Source organism: Epinephelus lanceolatus, chromosome 4 (assembly GCF_041903045.1).
Source record: "Epinephelus lanceolatus isolate andai-2023 chromosome 4, ASM4190304v1, whole genome shotgun sequence".
Classification (NCBI taxonomy): domain Eukaryota; kingdom Metazoa; phylum Chordata; class Actinopteri; order Perciformes; family Serranidae; genus Epinephelus; species Epinephelus lanceolatus.
Window position 1 is genome coordinate 40849834 of NC_135737.1, and position 22096 is coordinate 40871929.

Consider the following 22096-nt stretch of genomic DNA (forward strand, 5'->3'; position numbering starts at 1 on the left):
GAGTCAGTGCCATTTGCTATATATGCCCTTGAAAATGGCAAAGCCATTTCCGTCATGTTTAGTTTTTCTTGTTTTTTTTTTTTTAAATCAATAGCATTTATACCAAAAAAGAAATATGTATATTCTATAACTTTAAATAAACTTTTCTATATATCAAATATAACTATAAATCAGTTATTCTATAACTTTAAATAAACTATTAGAATGTTGAATTGAATGAATATTTTCTTAATTTCTTTTTTTATTTGGTATTTTTTGGTTATATACAGATATGTAATGATGATTGCTGGGTGATATATCTTAGCTTAGCTTAGCTTAGCTTAGTTTATCATCTTTCTTATCCTATATTATATCTCTGTTTTGTCTTATATCTTTTCCTGTAAAACAGTTAATATAATCTATCACAAAATTACATGCTTATTCTATAACTATAAATCAACTATTCTAAAAATCAAATAATATATAACTATTGGTCAACTTTTCTATTTATCAGATATTGTGTAACTATAAATCAAATATTCTATAACTTAAATTCAACTATTAAAAATGTTAAATTGAATTAATGTTTTCATTTCTTATTTTCTTTGGTGTTTTTTGTTATATACACAAATGTAATGATGATTGCTGGGTGATATTATATTATCTTGTCTTATCTTATATCTCTATCTTGTCCTATATTTTTTGTTTAAAATAGTCAATAGCATCTATAACAAAAATGATATGCTTATTCTATAACCATAAATCAAATATTCTGCAACTTTAAATCAGCTATTCCATATATCAACTGTTCTATAACTAGAAATTAACTATTAAAAGGTTGAATTAAAATAATATTTTCTTATTTTCTCCAGTATTTTTGTTATATACAGATATGTAATGATGGATGCTGGGTGATATGTGTGTTGATGTTGTCCAATGTCAAGCCCATTGTAACCACCTTAGGCCACTGTTTACAACTACTTTATATATTTTAATGATAAAACACACACAGGCAAAGTAGTGTCAATGATAGCAGCAGCAGCTGTGGTAGTATTATTGCAGTTTAAAACAATTAGTAGAAAAGTAATTAGCACTTTACCACTGATGTGACATGTTTCCATGTTTACATGCTTGGGTGTAGCACCTGAATCTCCACTGCGGCTCTGGACCAATCAGGTGGCACGCACGACGTTTACGCAACGACTGTATGACGTATTACATTCGGGCTGTGCGTGCGTTGTGTATTGCGGAAATGAGATGACAAGCTTAATGTTAAACATAAATTTCTGAACAAACAGACGACAAACGACTCAAGTGGGAAGGTAGGATACAACTTGTTGTGTTATCGCGATAAACCGACATGTCTGCTGGTTCGTACTGGCGTATTTCACCAAAGAACAGCGATATAAATAAATAGTTAGCGTTAATTAGCGAGCCTCGGATAAAACTGGCGTCCCTATCCACGTTGTTTTGACTTTACTGTGTGTATTTTTTTGTCTGTTTCTTATACTGGTTTACTGAATTCATCAAAGCTGTGGCGGTAGAGTGACACAGTCGCTTTCTTTTAAGTGACTAACCTCAGCTAGCTGCCCAACTAGCTAGCTGACCTGCTGGCTAAAACTAAACAATCAGCAAAATTGAGAGCTAGCTTAGCCAGGGAGCTAACAGGTTTATAATCGATCACATATCAGCTGTTTTCACCATCTGTCACCCAAAAGGAACACTGAATGTCAGTAGCTGGATGTCTTTAAAATCTGAGCTACTGTTAACGTCAGTCAAGTGTTTGAAGAGGGATCTGCTGATAACACATGTGACGTTATCTGTTTGTGTAATGGGTGTATATTGTTTTAAAAAATGTGAGACAGGTATTAAGCCAAGCAGCTGGCAGGGGTCCAGTCGGTGTGTTGCTCGAGGACAGTTGGGCGTTGGATGTGCTGGGTCGTTTTTATAGTGCAGTAAACAAGGGTTGGAAATTAACTAAATAAGCAGAAGCCACATTATAGATTACCATTGTTTTTTGGCTGGTGAACAAAGCCACTTGCATATGTTATCAGCATTTGGCTGGTGTCTGGTGCGAATTTCCAACTCTGATAATGTAACTGAGGAAAACTTGTAGGCTGTGGTTTAAGTCCAGCCAACTGTGGGCTTGACAGCGGTGACATCTAGGTCGATGATTTCATTGTAATCTTATTTATTTTCCATTTAGTGTCCATGATCAGAGTGTCAGAGTCTGGCTCATGTTATTATATGCAGTGCATTTGAATTTAAGGTAAAATAGCTAACTAAAAAAGTATTTAACACTACCCTATAGTCAAGCCCAAGGGGCCAAAGCAGGTAAATGCCTGGGGGCCTCACATGGTGCATATCCTAAATTGAAGCTTTGTTTAAATTCATCGCCAGGCGAATAGCTTCCACAAGAGGTGTACTGGTTGTGTTTGCACAAATAATTTAGTTGCCACGTTTAATTTGCCATGTGTTTTGTGCCTGGGAGTGGCAGATTACGTAAAGCCACCTAACAGGTTAATCCAGCCTCACTTTAAATTCCAGCCACACTTTTAATAGGGCACTCTATTAATATCATAGCTGAAGTGTGCTTCATGCATTCTCCACCTTGTTGTGACAAAATAAGGCAATAGTAGGTAGCGAATAAAGAGACGTGTTCACGTTTCACTTGAACTCAGAGGTATTTGCTTGTGTTCTGTTATTTGATTTTATAACCGAACAGTGCTAATAGAATAGCATTCATCTGTTAAAGCCTCTTCACAGCCACACATGCAGGAACAATGAATTAACCACAGAGTGTTAATCAAATGTGCTGCAGTCACAGCTCTCTGAAGTGGCATCCAGTTAGTGCGATGCTGTGAATTCAATAAGTGGCCTCTGAATGCAGCACACAGATGACGAGCAACCGCTGTCATTGTCCTCACAACTAACAAGATCTTCTTTTCTCCCCCGTCTGTCTTTGTCTCATATATCCAGGTTGCTGTTCAGATGAGGAGGGTTTGCCCGGTTGACCCTGTGTGTCACCCTCCGTTGCCATGGCAACGTCCTATTTTCCTACATTCCTGCTTCTTCTTTTTCTGACCTCCTTCACTCTCTTGCTCCTGACCCTCTTGCCTGCTGTTACCCCATCGATCCCCTTTTCTTCCTCCTCTCCTCCATCACCCTGGCCGTCACTCTCCTGCGGCCTGGGTCAGTCCTGGGCTGTCCGGCTGCGCTCTGGCCCACATTATGAGGAAGAACCTGGTGAACAGAGTGTGCACCTGGATATGATAGCCAACAGGGTACGGTACTTCATGAACACTTTCAGCATGTACATTTTAATCTATTTATAGGGTGTCACTGAATTTTCCTACAGCACAGGAACATATTTCTGTGTTCTGACATTTTCCAAATAAAACAGAAGGTAATAGGGCTACAATACTTGTTTACTTGGTACTGATTGTGAGACTACGACTTGTGGGAACGCTGCATTTGGTTTTCCTATATAATTTTAATTTTCCATATATTTTCATACACATCCTTCTCCTGCTTCATGCTTTATGCTCCCAATTTGTATGCTATTTTCTGCAACAACCTCCTTCCTCTGCAGGAAATATTAGCATTTCATCTAATCTGTTTTAAAGTTGCCGAGGTCAGGGGGAAAAAACACAAGTTGCCTGCTTTTAGAAGTATTGTCCCAGTTTAATTTGTACTTAATCATCAGTATTCTCCCCATCCTAGGTAGCAGAGCAGGCTGGGCTGAGGAACCAGGGCCAGATTGGACAGCTTGAAGGCCACTACTTGCTGTGTTCTGACAAGCCTGGGTCTGTGGCTGGTGTTTGGAGCAAGCGTGTCCAGCCTGGGGACGTCCTGGCCGCCCACCCTCATGTCTTGTGGTACTCTCAGGACAGAGTGCTGAGCCGTTCGAAGAGGTCAATGGCCTTCAATGATCCCAACTACCCTGAACAGTGGCACCTGGTGAGATTCTAGACTGTTGTGTATCTTTGCTACCATCTTGCTAACTCACTAATTATGTAATAGTCAGACTTGCCTTAGACTAGAGCCTAAAATTAACTTAATGGTGTCAAAGATGAGAACATGATTTTTCCTTTCACATTGTCAATGACAGTGCATCGTGGCTGCCAGGGAGAGCATTTAAGAGCAGGCACAGGCCAAGACTTAAGCTGTGTTTGGACAGAATTTATAACTTAAGAAATGGTGGGACGGTTTTACCAAATACCTGTGTTGGTCAGTGATTGTAATCCCTTCCAGAGCGGGGTAGTCATGCAGTGTCTTTGCCTCACGTCTCTCCCCCACTCTCCCACGTCTTCATTGCAGATGAAGACTCTGTTGTAGCACCTCACTTAGACTGCAGAGCAATAGGTCATGTGAACAAGGGCATTAGAATAAGTCCAGTCACACCTGCTTTTTTCATTCCTTTACACACAGCATCCTGTATGCATAAAGGGTTGGGTGGTGATGGACTAAGAGTCTCATCCTACTCTCTAATGTGCTATGTGTGAGCTCAGTCCTGCGTGTTCTTTAATGAAGCAATAGGAGAAGATATTCGGTCTCAGTTAATGTAGTTTATTAAGCAGTAAAGGAATAAAATTACAGAGCTCTGGGTCTCAACTTCACGTCCCTGACGAACAACAAAGGTGTGTCAGTTAACGAAGTCTGACCTCCTGTCCTTTCCCTGACCCAGTATATTTGAGCGTAACAGAGTGTCATTGTGCACGCAAGGCGTTGTCCTCTTCTCATTGGCAGTTCCACTTCCTCCTTCACCACACCACGCCCCTGCCTCGTGTTAATCTGACTCCTTCCCGCTGGCGGTGGGGGCGTGGTTCCTGTTTTGAAAGACAAGAGAACAACACAACTCCCTACACGTGCTGTACCTTACTATCTGTATATCACTTTCTATTCTTTTTACCATATATGAAACTAATTATCTAAGCATTGCGGTATGTGCTCCTCAGACTTCATGTCTCTTCCTCTCCTGTACTTCTCCACTTCTGCAAAGCAAACACATTCAGATCAGCTGAAATCATCTCAGTATTCTCATTGTTCACACATCTAAAACTTATATAGTGAAACACAACTTATAGTAAAACACATAACATCATTCTGTTCCCAACAGTGGAGTGTGGAAATCAATCACTTATCTTTCCAGCTAGTCATTAATCCTCATGTACCTTTTAAACAGCTGTGTTATATACACAGATAACCCATGTTTTTGTGGCATATGGTTACACAGTTTACTCAAGTAATTAACAAGGCAGCATTCAATTAGATTTGATTACATTTACATGTTACAACAATGCTGCTGCTGCCAAAGTGGTGCTTGTATAACTGCAGGAAATTATTCAATTCCCCTTAAAAAATCATGTTAAATGTTCTTGTTTAAATTACTTGATCAGAATGGGTTGTCACATTTTCTTCATGCAGTGGTTCACAACATGCAAAGTGAGAGATTAACATTGGTTAGTGGTGTATAGTTTTGCAGAAGCAAAAATGCGAGTGTGGTCATTTTGCAGAAGCCTGGATCTTGTTGTGCATGATGGTAAGGGTTAGTGTCAGGTAAAAGAGAGGTGGCCTACATTCTGAGGTTGCAGCTTGTTGTGCATCAGTGCTGGGAAAATAATATTAACTCCTGCAAATAGAAAACAACTGTATAAAAATCTTAAAACAAACTATTGAAAGGATGCCAGTTAGGTGTAAGGGGTGCGTGAGTAAAAGAATGTACATCAGGTAACCAAAGTGCATTTCAAGTTAATGAAAACACTCCATAGGAATGTTTGGCCAGTCTTTGTGCCACTGCAGGAGAACCCTGCACTTTTGGACACCCTCACTTCAAATTTCCTTCACAGTATGATCTCATCTTACACCCATGACTTGCATTTTAAATCCTGTACTGTTTCTCATTTTCCACTTTCCCTCATCTGTTCCTTACTCTCCTTGTTCTTGCAGCACAATTACCTCAGAAAGGGTATGGACATCAACGTTACAGGGGTGTGGGAGCGGAACATCACAGGCCGAGGGGTCACAGTGGTGGTGGTAGATGACGGGGTGGAGCACACCCACCAGGACATCCAGCCCAACTATGTAAGTCAGAACTTAGTTATTTTATTCTTTGATCAATGGATAGTAAATATTTCCTCATAAGTAAAGGAATACATCAAATTCCAAATGATTATTTAATCAAATCAATTACTCACCCTGTGTTACGTTAAATTTGTGAAGAAAACTTGTTTATCCTGCATGCCTCTGGAGAAAGAAGAATCCACAAACCTGGGATGTTCTTTATCATTTAGCAAGAAAGCAAAATTATATCAAAACTCTATATACTCCAAGTTCAAGTATCTTGGGGTCTTGTTCAGGAGTGAGGGTAGAATGGAGTATGAGATGGATCGGCAGCTTGGTGTGGCGAAGCTTTGGATTTACTGGTCCATTTACATCCCAACCCTCACCTATGGTCATGAGCTCAGGGTAGTGACCGAAAGGATGAGATCGCGGATACAAGCCGCCGAAATTAGTTTCCTCTGAGGGGTGGCTAGGCTCAGCCTTAGAGATAGGGTAAGGAGCTCAGACATCCGTAGGGAGCTCAGAGTAGATCCACTGCACCTCCTGTTAGAGGTGTTTCAGGCATGTGTCACTGGTAGGAGGCCCTGGGGCAGACCCAGAACACGCTGGAGGGATTACGTATCTCATTTGGCCTTGGAACGCCTTGGGGTCCCCCAGGCAGAGCTGGAAAGCGTTGCTGGGGAGAGAGATATTTGGGATGGATGGAACTATATACTAGCTTTCACATAATCCAAGTCTCATTTATTACACTCAGTACTTCCCAAAAAGACCACCTTTTCCAACAAGGAACTAAACGCAAAGTGAAACTTAATCTATGCTCCCTTCAAAGCCAGACTCCATCGACAAAAACAGTAATTTTACCTCGCTGAACACAAGAGCTGCTGGTCTGCCACTGCCTTAATCATCAGTTTGTTTGCTGTTCTGTGTGACATTGGGGGGTCCGAACGAATCCTTTTAAAACGTAAAAGTCAAACAATAACACAAACAAACTAACTGATTGAGGCAGCCGTAGACCAGCTGCTCCTGTGTTCAGTGAGGTAAAATTACTGTATTTGCCAATGAAGTCTGGTTGTGAAGAGAGCATAGATTAAGTTTCACTTTACGTTTAGTTCCTTATTGGAAATTGCTGTCTGTTTGGGAGGTGCTGAGTATATGACTCAGCACCATATGCTGATTATACTAAAGGAGTTGCGTGGGAGTCTGTTACCAGATGTTTTGCAGTTGTGAACGCAGTCACCCATGACTTCACTTCATCAAGAATTTTCTCGCTTTTTGGATTCTTTGTTCACCATGGAGGCATGTGAGGAAAATAAACCTTCCTTTATCAGTTCAGCATAACACGTGATGAGCAATTGATACACAAATGGTCATTTTGGGGGGGGTGAAGTATTCCTTTACTTTAGAATGGTGTGTCCTGCTGTTATCACTGAACTTTGTGAGAACAATAAGCAAAGAAGCCATTTAGATGTTTTCCAGCAAGACTGTACTCACCACTATTCCCAATCTGCAAGTGCCTTTTTACCTGATAGTCAAGATGAAGCACCTGCAAGACCTGCCTTTACTTTAAGAGCACATCTGTGCACTAACTAGAGTAGAGGAGACTTCTAAACTAAAGACATGTCACTCACAGCAAAGAGGAGGCAGAGTTTGACACTGTAAAAACAGTCTACAGTTTATGGCAGGAACAACCAGGAAAAAAGAAGAGAGCCATAAAGTTAACGGCACATAAACTAATTCAGTGCGACTTATGAGCTCAGTGAATGTGTTAGTTTTTTATAGTAGTAGCAGAGTGTAAACCAGACACTCATTTTCCATTAATAATTTTTCAACCCTCTCAGAGTCCAGAGGGCAGTTACGACCTGAACTCCAACGACCCCGACCCCATGCCTCACCCAGACGTCCACAGCGACAACCACCACGGGACGCGATGTGCCGGAGAGATCGCGGCCGTTCCCAACAACAGCTTCTGTGCCGTGGGGGTGGCCTACGGCAGCAAGGTCGCAGGTACGGACAATTTAGAATTTCAAACTAGGATGTCTCAGTGTTAAGAGCCGTTGAGAGGGGTGAATGCATGTAGTGTAATAGCTCTCACTTGTTGTTACTGCTCAGGTATTAGAGTCCTGGACGGTCCGCTGACAGACAGCCTGGAGGCCATAGCCTTCAACAAGCACTACCAGGTCAATGACATCTACAGCTGCAGGTAACAAACACGTCTCTCTGGTGGCTTTTATTATTTGATTTTTTTATTTATCATTCACAGTTGGTTATCACAGATGTGTATGTGTGCATGTGTCATTTCACAAACGTTTTGCAGTTTAATGTTGGTGTTTTCTGTGTAATTTAGTGTCATGTTTCACTATGCCAAAATGCCATGTTGTGAAAGTTTTGCTTGGATTCTGATTTAGACTCTTGTCTCCTCTAGTTGGGGTCCAGATGATGATGGACACACTGTGGATGGACCCCATCCCCTGGGCAAGGTAAGAGAAAGACAGTTGGATTTGTGACTTTGTCCTGCAGGGGGCAGTACACTGCAACAGATACATTACAGAGGACTAGGCATGGAGGAAAACAAGAAATACACAAAGTGGAGTCTTATCTTCTTATTACAGCATGAATTTGTTTTCACCCACAGGCGGCTCTGCAGCACGGGGTGATTGCAGGCAGACATGGCTTTGGCAGCATCTTTGTGGTTGCCAGTGGCAACGGAGGTCAATACGATGACAACTGCAACTATGACGGCTACGCCAACTCCATCTACACCATCACAATCGGTAAGACACAGAGGCTCTCAGGTCAGTGAGTGTACACACGTGTTCGGGGTGTGGACACGTGTGTGTGTGTGTGTGTCGGGCCATAAATAATCATTATACGTGTCTTTTGCAGGAGCGGTCGATGAGAAAGGTAGGATGCCCTTCTACGCTGAAGAGTGTGCGTCCATGCTGGCTGTCACTTTCAGCAGCGGGGGCGGCAAGATGAGGAACATTGTAAGTCTTATCTGAACACACAAAAACCGATACACAAAAAAGATGACTAGGCCACAGAGTGGATGAGTAGTGGCACGAGGAACAACAGGAAAGCAGGAAGTCAATGAGGAGCTAGTCTAAAGTAAAAAAAAAAGACAATAGATGATGTCATTAGTGATTCACTTTACTAGTGCTGTTACACCTAGCCTGTTTGGTTTGGTTATTTTAGGCTGGTTTAAACGCTGTAAATATATTTGAGTAGAGACTACACTACTGGACCGAGACCGCCTGAAAAGAAGGGTCTTAGTTTGGTTCCAGTTTGTCTAAAACCACACACGGTTGACCCGGACCCAATTTGACTGCCTGTCTAACAGTGTAATCGTCACAATGGCGGGAAACTGTTTATCAAACCAGAGATCGTTTAATTTGGGCTGCTGATTTTTCTTAGAATATGGACCCCAGTTATATGCTTCACTTTTTTCAGAAAAACAGATGAAAGATATGCTGAATGAGAGTTTGCACTGCAAGGGACATTGGCTAGTGGAACAGAAGCTACCCAGGATGTGATGTCATGACTTCTGATCTCTGTAGCGCTGACGATGCAAACTGTCCAAACATGTTTCATCTGAACATGGGGCTAGTGGTGGTTTTGCGAATGTTCCAGTAACGTCAACATCATATATTATATACTGTAGTTGTTCCCAGTTTCACAATGGAGCAGTTGCAGATACCATATTCCACACCATGACATGTAAAATGAAATATACATATATATATATATATATATATATATATGTATATATATATATTTATATATAAATTTCAATGTGGTCTAAAACTTATGAATTAAGTGATTGTAAGAAATGTTTGAAAGCTTGTGAAACAGCAGCTCCACATGAGGAGAAGCAGAGACTATTTTCATCTGAAACAACGACGGACGATGACAGGAGTAAGAGCCCTTCGAAGCCACTGAACTCTATTTGCCACTGTTTGTGGGCGTCTCCATGACAACACAGTTTGGCCCCTGGATGTCATCGCCTGGGGGAGAACAGCTTAGCAGGGCTTGGCTCTCTCTGGAGATGGCTCATCCACCACTGACCACAGTGTACTCACAGGCCAAAAAAAACACGTTTAGAGTCTCCCAAGAACAGCTGCCCTCACAAATCCGTTTTATCACAGTGTTCTGTAAAGCCTGGAAAAGTCACAGAATTTGAAGTTCCCTGATCAGCTTTTGAAAAATCAGCTGATGGCAGTTTCATTCAGATTCTCCCGTCAAACTTGGTGTTATTCTCGAGACTGATTTGTCAGTGATACTTGATTATGTAAGCCCTAATTAATAGCTTTGGGAATTTGGGATTCAGTGTCTCTAATTAATTACAAGGCAACATATGGAAATTATAAACACAAACATGTAGCTTGTTAAGATGCAGAACTTGCCTGCTAATGATGCTTGTATACTCACCACACAGACAGCTGCTCTGGATGAACATGCACAACTCTGCGTAGTAGCTCAAAGCCTTCTACATGACCTGAACAGCTGTTGGAAAAGGCCCACGTGTTTGCATGTGGGCTGGGAATTCCTCAGCCCACATCTCTGTGGTCCTTCTGTCAGACAGGCTGTCACTAATGTGTGTATCAGCGGATGGTTTACAACGGAAGACGTATGAGACATGTTTGAACTTGTGTGCCGTGCATATAAGCAGATTTTACTGTCCATACCTGTAGTGATGAGAGACAAACCTGTAAAACAATATTATAGCCGTCCTTTTTTGCTCATAAAGTTAATCTCCTCCATAAATCCGTCCACCCCTCTCTCCATTTAGGATTTCAAACTCCTCTACATTTCCATCCTCTGTGTATATACGTTTTTACTTTACTACTCTTCATTTTAGTTTGTACAATGTGTTTTTTTTTTCTTTCATCCTTTCATCTCTTAAAAAGCTGGACCTCCCCAGGGCTTTAAACCCCTGTCATACAGTCCTCATGTACTCCATTAAGTGTACACAAACAGAGCTGAACTCTTGTCCACCTGCAGTAAATATGTCGGTTGGCGAGGATGCCTCTGGCGCCCGATGAAGTGCTGTCTGCTAGTTGTTAGTTCAGGTTGAGAACCCTCATGTTCAAGGGCAGTTTGTGTTCACTCTGACTGTATTCACTCATCTGTTAAAGTATATTTGCATATGTGAGTGCCACTTGGTCTCCTGCCAGAGCTGTTACCACCCTTGCTGTGTTTGTACTGTGCGTGAATCTCCACTGCTGTATCTCCAATCAGCCCATCCATCTGTTTCTGCAGGTGACGTCAGACTGGTTCATGCAGAAGGGCACCGGCTGTACGGATGGCCACACCGGTACCTCTGCTGCTGCCCCGCTGGCGGCAGGAATGGTGGCCCTCATGCTGCAGGTCCGCCCCTGTCTCAGCTGGAGGGACGTTCAGCACATCATCACCTATACGGCCACCAAGGTAGGCCTGATGAAATATCTTGTGGCGTCCATTAGTATACAGGCCTTTGTAGATACTTGAGTCACCTGGATACTTGTGTCACAACTGTGCGGGAAAACAGTTGGTATGCCCATATGCACACTAATATTCTACTGCCATTCCACATATGACAGTATTCTACATTCGATAAGGGTCATGCAAACAGCATATTCCATTTGGATATTCCGAAAAAGGCCTTTTTTTTACGGAATTTAGCGTTTTCCGATTAAGACTAATCGATGACTAATCGACTATTAAAATAATCTGTGACTATTTTAGTAGTCGACTAATCGGTTTTAGTCATTTTTAATAGAAAAGTACTATAAAAGTACCTCAAAATACTCTTACTGCAGCTTCTTACGTTCACATATTGGCAGCTTTTCACACTCTCCGATGGCGGTGAACTAAAACCCTTTGGCGTGAGTACGAAACAAGACATTAGATGACATAATTTTGGGGTTTGGGAGAGACAGACCGACATTTTTCAGCATTTAAACACATTTTTCGATAAAATAATTAGTCGACTAATCGAAGAAATAATTGACAGATTAGTCGACAATGAAAATAATCGTTAGTTGCAGGTAGGTTGTAGGTCCCTAATTAAGACACGGTATTGTTTGAGTTTTAATAGCATTATCTGGCAGCCCACACAGAATATGCGTCTCAACTGGGGGTTTTATTACAGTTTGCGACAAAGTCTCTTGCCTGGTTTCAGCAGGTCCCCAGGAAAACCACTTGCCCTTGGAGCAAACTTTTCCAAGTGGCCACTCGCGGTATTGCTGCGCAAAAATCCCCAGTAGCACAGCAAGTGTTGTTCCCCTAGGTCACCACTGTAAAAGACATCTGTAAACTGTTGACATGGTGGTTTATATGTACAACTTTCTTCAAGCTGAGAAAAGCGATTAAAAAATCCATGACTTCATCACAGTGTAAAGCCTATGAGCCGAGCGGGAACTAGCGGGCGGGGCCAGTGGAAGAAACATTACTGCACATATTGAGTGGGCCGCATACCGCGAAAGGAACCCCAGACGATAGAAAACGTTTTTGGTGTATGCGCCAGACAAGCAACTCCACTGGAATGAATGGATGCCAACTTGACATCCGGTATCTAGATATTAAAATCCATGGTTTAAGGTCAGCTCTATGAGTTGTCATAGAGACCTACACAAACCAGAAACACGCCTGCTTTCAAACACTATGAAAGACTTGGATATCAAGGTTTTTGGATATGCCCAAATATTGTAACACTGACCTCTTCAAGAAGGTCGTTTAATGAATGAAACAGGGAGGCTGTGTTCATACGGTGGAACAAGTTCACCACGGGTTAGAAAACCTTTGAAAAGATCCTTTTTGATGAAAAGAAACAAAATGACTTTACTTAATAAAAACAAAAAAGTAAACTTAGCCGTGTGTTATTTGTATTTGTTCCAACAGTGTGACACCAATGCAGACTGGAGGAAGAACGGAGCAGGTTTCTACCACAGCCACCAGCACGGCTTTGGTGTGCTCAATGCATGGAGACTCGTCAATGCTGCCAAGGTACATCCATACATGCACACGAGCAGGGCTGCAAGCTAAATTTAAATAATGTATTGTGTCTGTTCTTTGTCAAAGTGATTATAAACATGATTTTATAACACCAGAGCTCTAAGTTTTCTCTGTGCTCTCTCAGGTGTGGGAGTCAGTGCCGTTTCTCGTGTCCTATCAGAGCTCAGTAATAAAGGAGGAAGTGTCCATCGCAGCTTATCCCGACGAGCTGATCCACACCTGGAAAGGTAACCCTGTCTGCTCCTCTCCAACTCTCTGCTCTGTACTGGACATCTGCTTGTTGAGTTTACACACTGTACTATGCAGCTGACTCCCTCCCTCCCTCCTTCCCTGCCTGCTCCTGAGTCAGTCTGCCTTTCCATATTAGGCAATGTTCTCTTGATTGTGAGTTCCTGCGTCCACATTGAAATACTGAGAGAGATTTGTCCTGATTGCTGCAATTTCTTTTTTTTTTTTTGTTCCTAATCTGTCTTTGTATTTTATAACTCCTCTCAGTAGATGTTGTTCCTTTATTCACTTCTCACAGCTCCGATTCTGTCATATTCCACAGTGTGTGTGTATGTGATCTGTCTCTCTCTCCCACACACACGCTTTCACACATGCTCACAGTGACCTCATTCTAGCACAAACTTTTCCTTCTCCCTCGTCTCTTTTCCTCTCCTCACTCAATCTGTATCTTCCTTCTTTTATGGCCTCGCCACAGTCAGGAGTGTGTGGGTGTGTGTGTGTGTGTGTGTGTGTGTGTGTGTAGTCTCATGCAACAGGACTTTATTAAGGACAAAACAAACAGTTGCTGACAGTTACAGGGCAGACTCACAAAGTGAAATTTAGTCAAACTACTGTAATGCACATGTTGCCTTTTAATCCTCTGTTCAGTCTCGGTCAGATGACTGACAAATGCTTTTTGTTGGTGACAGAGTTCAGGTCTGCCTGTCACAGTATTCAGCAGTGTTTGTTGTTGTAGTTTCTATGTGTTTTGGCTGCCTTATCAGCTAATGTATTCCCATGTGAACACAGTCGCTACGAATGTGTGTCTGTGTGTTTATGAACATGCACACAGTGACTGGCTACGTCCTAATAATAAAACCAGTCACGTCCCTGTGGTACTGTCAGTCCACCGCAGCAGGGAGTGGGTTCACTTATGAAAATGTGCAGCAGTTGTTGGTCATTGGTCATGTCAGTGGATCTTTGGATTTTTCTGAAGTTAAGTACAGAGAAAGATTGTGATTAAAAATTGTTCTGAAAAAGGGGCAAGAACTCACAAGAGAGGACAAAATGTACAGCTACAATGAGCTCCTAATCTCTCCATTCATTTTCGTCAATGCATGCTCAAAGTTTATGATCACATAGAGTTTATTGGAGCGGCCCACCCTCATAAATCTGTGCCCATTCCAAAAAGAGGCAAAATCCTCCTCTGTGGAAATGTGGTCATATGCAGCAGTGCAAATAAAAAATGCAAATACCATGAACAGAGGAACACTGCACATTATACTTTACTCAGTTTACTGTGGGCAGTATGGGTGTATGGGTGTGCAAAGACTTGAATATGTACCACTGTCATATCTATTAATATCTACACCGATTAGCTAAAACATTAAAACTGCAAACAGATAGGTGAATAGCACTGATCATTTTGTTACAATGCAGTGTTCAGCTGAGATCCTTTGGGTCCAGTTGACCTGCACAATCCACGCAAACACTGTTGCATACCAAGTACCCCCCTCATGGCAACGGCACTCCCCGACAAAAGTGCCAAAAAAACTACTTCAGGAATGGCTCAAGGAATGTGACAAAGCGCTCAAGACATCGACCGGGTCTCCAAATTCCCCACATCCTAATCTGATCGAGCATCTGTGGGACATGCTCGGCACCCCACCTCACAATCCACAGGACTCAAAGGATCCTCCGCTGACGCCCTGGTGCCAGACACCACAAGGCACCCCCAGAGGTCCTATGTCTGTGCCTCTACAAGCCAGCACCATGTCCAATCCAAGGAGAAGGAGGCCCGACTCTGGATCAGGGGTACCTCTGGGATACCGGCTCATACCATGAGTACTCGGATCAGATTAGGATCTGGAGAATTTGGATGCCAGGTTGACACATTGATCTGTGTGTCACTTCCTTAGCAGTTTTTGTGGTGCAGCATGGTGAATTTTCCTGCTGGGGGCCCACTGCCATCAGTAAGTGCCATAACGATGAAGGGTGTGTACTTATTTTGCAGCTGTGTTTGGGTTAGTGGAGTGCATCAAGTGGCATCCACATGAAAGCCAGGACTCAAGGCTTATGAGCAAAAGTAGCAGTAGTAGCAAAGTCTGGTTCTGTATCAAGCCTTGGCCTGTCAACTCGGACAAAACTTTTAATACTCTTCCCCAAAACAGGGTGACACTTCTACATCATGTCTTTATTGGTTTCCAGTTGGCACATATAACAACTTGGACTGTGTACTTGTCTCATGCAGGGTCTAGAAAACTCTGTTACAGATCTTAAAATGAAGAAGTAAAACATTTTGGCTCTTAGAGACGCAGACAGTATTTTCCCACACATTTCCCCAAAGTATGTTCTTATCCTCTTATCCCCGTTTGGAGTATATTATTGATACAAATAGATGAGTTTAAATCAGAAGTGTCAGCTTTTGACATTCATATAAAGTCCCCACATACCAGTACAGTGGAATTTTCCGCGGCACAGAATCAGTGTTAGAGATGCATCCCTTCTAAATCCTTCTCTATCCACTTCTCTACCTCAATTTCTGTCCTTTATGTCCTCTTTCCCCACAATAATATTTTCTTAGTGCCCTTTGTCCTTTCTCTTGCCCTTCCACTCTCAGCATCCACACATCCCCTGTACTCGCCCTCTCAGTGCCAATTCTCCACTTGACCGTCACTCCCCTCCCTGTCTCTCTCTACATCTGTCCCCCCAGCTCTCTGTCTTTTCTTCCACACCTCTGTTTACACTTCTCGCTCCCCCATCCCTTTGCGTCCCTCTCTGGCCCGAGGATGTGTGTAGCCCTACATGGTCAGAGAGCACCACGGCTCATTAGTAATCAGAGCCCATGAAATACCAGGAAATTACTAGACACTTGCAGCTGGAGGGCGGGAGGTGGTCAGTGGGACTGACTGATATTTCACGGGGAGAAAGTGGTGAAGAAACATCCAGAATCTGATGGAGGATTGAATTTACAAAGAATTAGTTTTAATTGCAGTTTTTTTCCCGGTGTGCAACTATCTCAGGCTTGCATGATTTTTTTCAACCAATACCGATAATTACCTGCTTCTCATGGCTGATAACTGATAAGATAAACATCATATTTTTGTATCTTAAAAGAAGTGTGTAACCTGTAGTTCATGCACACCTGGGGGTAAGAAAGGCTGAGATTTAGTGGGAAAATATGGATGATTTAATATCCCATAGCTTTGACTCAAATCTAACTGACATCACTATAAACACAACAAAAACAAAGAACAGCTCCGACTCTTCCATACCTGCCAACATTAGGCTGTGAAAAAGAGGGAGACTTTCTGGGGTATTATCAAATGGCCTACACTCAATGCCCCTACCCCCTTATAACCTTACACTACAGATCAACTTGATAAATACAGGGATGTGAACATAAAATGAGTTTTAATAAGTATTACATTTATAGTTAACAGTAAGAGTGAGGGAAATTATGAAGCCCAGTGTTACTGTGTAATTCTCTGGTGTATCAGTCTTCCTTTGTGTTATCAGCGCTATTTATCTGCTTTAATTTTAATAATCGGAAAAATACATAATTGTAAAAATGTCCCATTATCGTTCGATAATTTATTAGCTTGATATATATCCTGCATGTCTAGTTTGTACATCATGGATGTTCCTGTATAATTCATAACCTGTGATAATCTGGTACAATCTCTTGTCCGCATCCAGATGCCATCTCACTCTTCTTCTCGTTGCAGTTCCAGTAACTGCTATTATGGGGACGTTGAGTGAAGCTACAGAGCGGTGACAGCAGACAGATGCAGGCAGCTGCATGAGAGCCAACGTAGTGCATTTTTCAATTAATCTATCATATTGACTCCAGCAACAAAAAAACGGCAGTAGTGTCACATGACCGCAGTATTGCGGTGATGTAGTTCTCATCACAGCCCTAATGCTGCTAGCTACTGTGGCTAGGGAGCTCATCATCTCATATTCGGCAAGAGTTATTTCAGCAAATACTTAAATGAATTTGAATTAATTAATATTTATTTATTAGTTAATCCATCCATGCATCTTATGCTTGACTCTTGGATATATAAAGTGATAAGTGATATATAAAGTTATAAAGAAATAAATCATTCCAGGCCACATCGTCCCCACAGATTTTCTGTCATACTTTTCACACTGTGGCCAGTGTGATTGGTATTAAAATGTCTTCTATGCACTCTTAAAAAGGTCTTAAATTCAACTCTGCAGAAACCATGTTGAATTATTCAAGTAGACTGCAGAATTATGTTTTCACATCTTCCTAATCATGTTGACATTTTAATTTGTTTTAATGAAAGATAACATTTTTGCACATATGGGCACATAACTGTTCTTTTTAGCGCAGAATATTGTCACACACACTTGCATGCACACTCAAACACTAAGATGCTCCCTCTTCTCCCTCAGTCTCTGCTGCAGACCTGAGACAGTCTGGAATGGAGACACTGGAGCACGTGGCTGTTACTGTGACGATAACCCACCCTTGCCGTGGCAACCTAGAGGTTGTGTTGGTCTGCCCTAGCGGTATGACGTCAGTCATCGGGGCACGCCGGGCCATCGACAGGTACAAACCCAGGCATTGGTTTTGTTTTAAGAACAGTAAGACGTGTAAAAAATGTGTTCAAAAGCAAAAAAAGTAAATCAATGTCTTAATTTACTGAGTATAGGAGAATTAAGTGTTTTAGATGCAAAGCAAATTAGCAGTCGTCAGATATAACAGCACCTCAGATGAACTGTGGTCACATGAAAATGTTTTAGATTGCAGTGTAACTAAGCAGTCTCTTTGCACACAGAGACCCTGCAGGCTACCAGGACTGGACTTTCTCCACGGTGCGCTGCTGGGGAGAGAAAGCTGAAGGCCAGTACACCCTCAAGATAACGGACCACAGTAAGACTCTGCTCACGCACTGACACAAGTGACAGATATCGTCAGCAAAGGCACGGGAATGTCTTTGTAGGAATGGAAGTCATGAGCACTCACATATCTGTCTCTTGTATAGTCGTCTTTGACATGTAGAGTACCTCTCCTGCCCACACTGACCCTTCTCTCTGTTCCTGCAGAGGAGCCAGCACTTGAGCAGTGTGCAGCTGTGGGAATGTTGAAGCAGTGGCAGTTGACCCTGTATGGTTCCTCTATGACCTTCAGCGAGGTCAAGGACAGACAGAGGTAAGACCTCGCAGGCTTTTCATGCTGCCATCAGGACAGCACTGAGATTGTCTCTGTTGTCGATTGCTTGTGGTTTCCTTCCTTGGACCTGTGTTGTTTTCATTCCCATTTTATTTACTTGTGACAACTATTTTTGTAACAGCCCCTCTGCTGTTGCTCTGTTTTCTGTCTTCAGAGCCGATCAAACAAACATACTTGTGCATCAGCTCTATGCAGAGCCTATGCCGTTGTGAGTGTGTCTGTGTCACTCTGCAGTGACACCTTCAAAACACTAGTTGGGGGCGGGGTTTCTGTGAAGTGCTGCAAAGTTTAGTCGATTAAAAAACATGGCTTTTAATCGCGACAATTTCAAACACAAGTACACAAATCAGCTTCACTATAACTCACAGCATTCACAGACAAAACACTTGTCTTTATCTGGACATACTTTCTCCACAAATACAACATGCTAATGTCATTAGAACAAGTTTATGGTATTTTACATTGTATAAATAAGCCTAGCGGCTAGCAGACTTTTCCTCTACTCATATAAAACCAGGGACAACAGCAACATTTAATATAGGAAGCATTACAAAATTTAGCTCAAGGTTCACCAACAAAATAGCCGTCATAGACTAAACACATTTTCCAAACAAATATAATATGCTAACGTTATTAGCATCAAGCCTTTGGCATTTACATTGTATTAATTAGCCTAGCGTAGATTTCCTTTACTCATATGAAACAGGAGACACACATTATACTAATTAATAAAGTCTTTTATTTGCCACAAAAATCACCAACAAATGCAAATGGATACTGTAGGTGGGATGAATCTTCATAGTCAATAGTGACGTGAGTGAATGAGTATACATGTGCTACATGTTGTGCCGTAAAAACAGAGAAAAGAGAACAAAATCCACAACACAGAGGTGAGGAAATCTGCCCCAAAGGTTTGGCTGCTGCTCCTGCATGTATGCATGGGGCACACTGGGCCCAGGTGCTGCTGATAGCCCCCTGCAGCCCTGGAGAGAGAAGACACAGCAACAGCAGAGGAACAGAGCACAGGGGTATAGTCATGATACAGCAGTGTCTATAATGATTAGCCTGCATCTTAATTTCTTGTACTGAATTGGTTAGAATACCTGTCACCTGACTGGCTCAGTGTTTTTAACTGACACAAAGCTGGGAAGATATTCTGCATGTTAACTGGCTATGCGTTGATTGACAGGCTGTTGGAGGAGGCGATGAGTGGCAAGTATCTGGACAGCAATTTCTCTCTGCCCTGTCCTCCAGGCCTGGACATCCCTCCAGAGATCATCAGCCCCTTCACCTCCAACAGCCTCAAGGTAAACTATCCAACACTATACATGTTTACCATATCTGTCTGTCTCTCTCTAACCTTTGTCTTGACACAACCAGACTGCTCCCTGCTCCACATTTAAATCCACATTAAAGTGATAGTTCCACCTCTAGGCAAATCAGAAATGTTCCTACTCACTCAGAGTAAACAACCTGAAGGAGGATCTTTTTTAAGTTGAATGTTGGGATATGTTGAAGGAGGGATTGGCCTACTTTAGCTCAATTTCAACAATAGACACATCTGACCAGTTTCGAGAAGCTCTCTCTTTTATGCATTTCCCCTTTTATCTATTTAGGGCCTATGTGTCCTGAGCTTAGCCTCACACTTCATCTCAGGCTGCATTCAAACCATTTCTGTGTCACGAGGACTAGCAGACCTAAATCCTAGATATTTATATTTGTCCATATAACCATAACCTCTTATTTGAAGCCTTAAACTAGACATCATTATTGGATCTGTGGAAAAGTAGGAGGGACATCAGCTAGCAAGAAATAGGACTTGGTCACCTTTTTAGTTTTCCGACCACTCCAAGTGTTTTCATACTACCTGTCACATTCACCCATTCACACACGCTGTTGTTATTTACCTCTTCTACCTCTCTTCTTGTCCTCCCCTCCAGTTCCTGCTGTTGTTGGGCTGCTTCGCTCTTTTCTGGTCCCTCTACTACACACTGGAGGTCACTCTGGCCAACCTGGACCTCAGGGGCCTCCTCTGCCTGCGCAGGAGACGGGGAGGTCACCAGGCCAGGAAAGGCCGCAGAGGGAGAGGAGTGGAGGAGGCGCTGGTAGAGGAGGAGGAGGAGGAGGATGTGGACGAAGAGGAGCGGGACTCTGGGGTGGAGTTGCATGCAGTGTTGGACTCCGAGGCCAAAGTGCCGCTTTTAAGTGGAGAGCGGCTGACAACATAGCACTGAGCCAGATGATGGGTCTTAAACTTTTCGCTGTCTGATCTCATGGGACGTCTCAGGCTTCCACCCTCTCCTCCCTGGTCTCCAGTTCACACTGCACGACGTTTATAGTCGTCAGATCCCGGTACTGTTCATACTACATAACTAACTGTCTTGGAGCCGTAGTTTTCATACTACGGGGAGTCACACACTACAAGATCCGTCACCATGAGGATTCCCAGGTGAGTGTGCGTGATGCGCAGGTCGACTCACAACCTCGCTTCTTCTCTGGGACTTTTGTCAGGGAGCTCCAAAAACCTTCGGCGAGTGGAAAATCAGGGTTCATGTCGTGTAGTGTGAACCAGGCATTATCTGTGGTGGTGGGGGGGTCACAGTGTAGTCTGCAGATGGACTTGACTGAAGAGTGGACTCTTTGTCCATGTCTGCATTCCCCAAACGTGGCCTTTTATGATAATCTATGTCGTGACGGTACATGTGGTGTGTGTGTGAGTTCTTGTTCACTGGTCCCTCGAACAAATGTCCTCGTAAAGAAAGATAAAATGAGGAAAAATCTCCAAAGTGAGGAAATTGTATTAGTCCAGGTGTTTTAGTTCCCACCAGGATTAGGTTTGGGACCGAAAATGTTTAAATGTTGCAGTATAATTGCATGTTTGCATGCGTCAAAGTGTGTAAACAGGCTTGTCTGCGTGTAAATGTGAAAGAACTGAGCTTACAGATTAATGGGGTACACTTTACTGACACCTGTGGGGTCATTAAACCATAAGGTATGATAAAATATGATGTGCACTACTGGACAGTAGGAATCTGCTGTGTGTGAGAGTGTGTGTGTGATCTTCTGCCCCCCTGAGTGTGTGTGTTGTGACATGAGTGGGTGTTCTTGTAATATGTAAGGTCTTCCTTGAAAGAATTTGTCCTCATATGTGAGGTTTTAAGAGAATACTGACGTATTTTTCAAAATAAGATTTATTTTCTGAGGTGATTTTAAGTCTGGTGTCATTATCTGCGGGTTTATCAACCAACTACTGATGAAAACTTGAAGTGGGATTTTCAAGTGTGGGATTTGTATATGTATTTTTTTAAGAAGTGTAATATATACACAATGTGTGCCTGCTGTATAGATATCTATACCAACTGTGTTTAATGATTTATACAAAGTGTTTTTAAGAATGTATTAAAGAGCTCTAATTTTTTAATGGAAAGGAGCGCTTGGAGTGAAGTTGGAAACTGTGTTTTGCTGTGCAAGTCACAGGTGATCGGAATGATAATAAAAAACTGTTGATGGAATATCATCTTAGATTGTTAACATGGTTTCTCAAACACAGTTACACACAAAAACCACACACTTATTATGGTTTGACATGTTGGTAGTCAGGGTTGGAAATTAGGACCAGCTGCCAGCCAAATGCTTGTAAAATATGCAAGT

The 22096-nt window shown here is 42.3% G+C and overlaps 1 protein-coding gene across 1 annotated transcript; it reads left to right on the top strand.

Annotated features, from left to right (window-relative positions):
* Positions 1-1191: 1191 nt before the first annotated feature.
* pcsk7 (proprotein convertase subtilisin/kexin type 7) lies at positions 1192-21957 on the top strand. Its single transcript, XM_033631557.2, has 17 exons — positions 1192-1301; positions 2959-3263; positions 3703-3939; positions 5929-6063; positions 7881-8046; positions 8152-8242; positions 8465-8519; positions 8675-8813; positions 8926-9026; positions 11299-11466; positions 12919-13023; positions 13157-13259; positions 17665-17821; positions 18051-18145; positions 18319-18424; positions 19635-19752; positions 20386-21957. The coding sequence occupies exons 2-17, from the start codon at positions 3018-3020 to the stop codon at positions 20671-20673; spliced, it is 2310 nt and encodes a 769-aa protein (XP_033487448.2). The 5' UTR covers positions 1192-1301; positions 2959-3017; the 3' UTR covers positions 20674-21957.
* Positions 21958-22096: the final 139 nt, after the last annotated feature.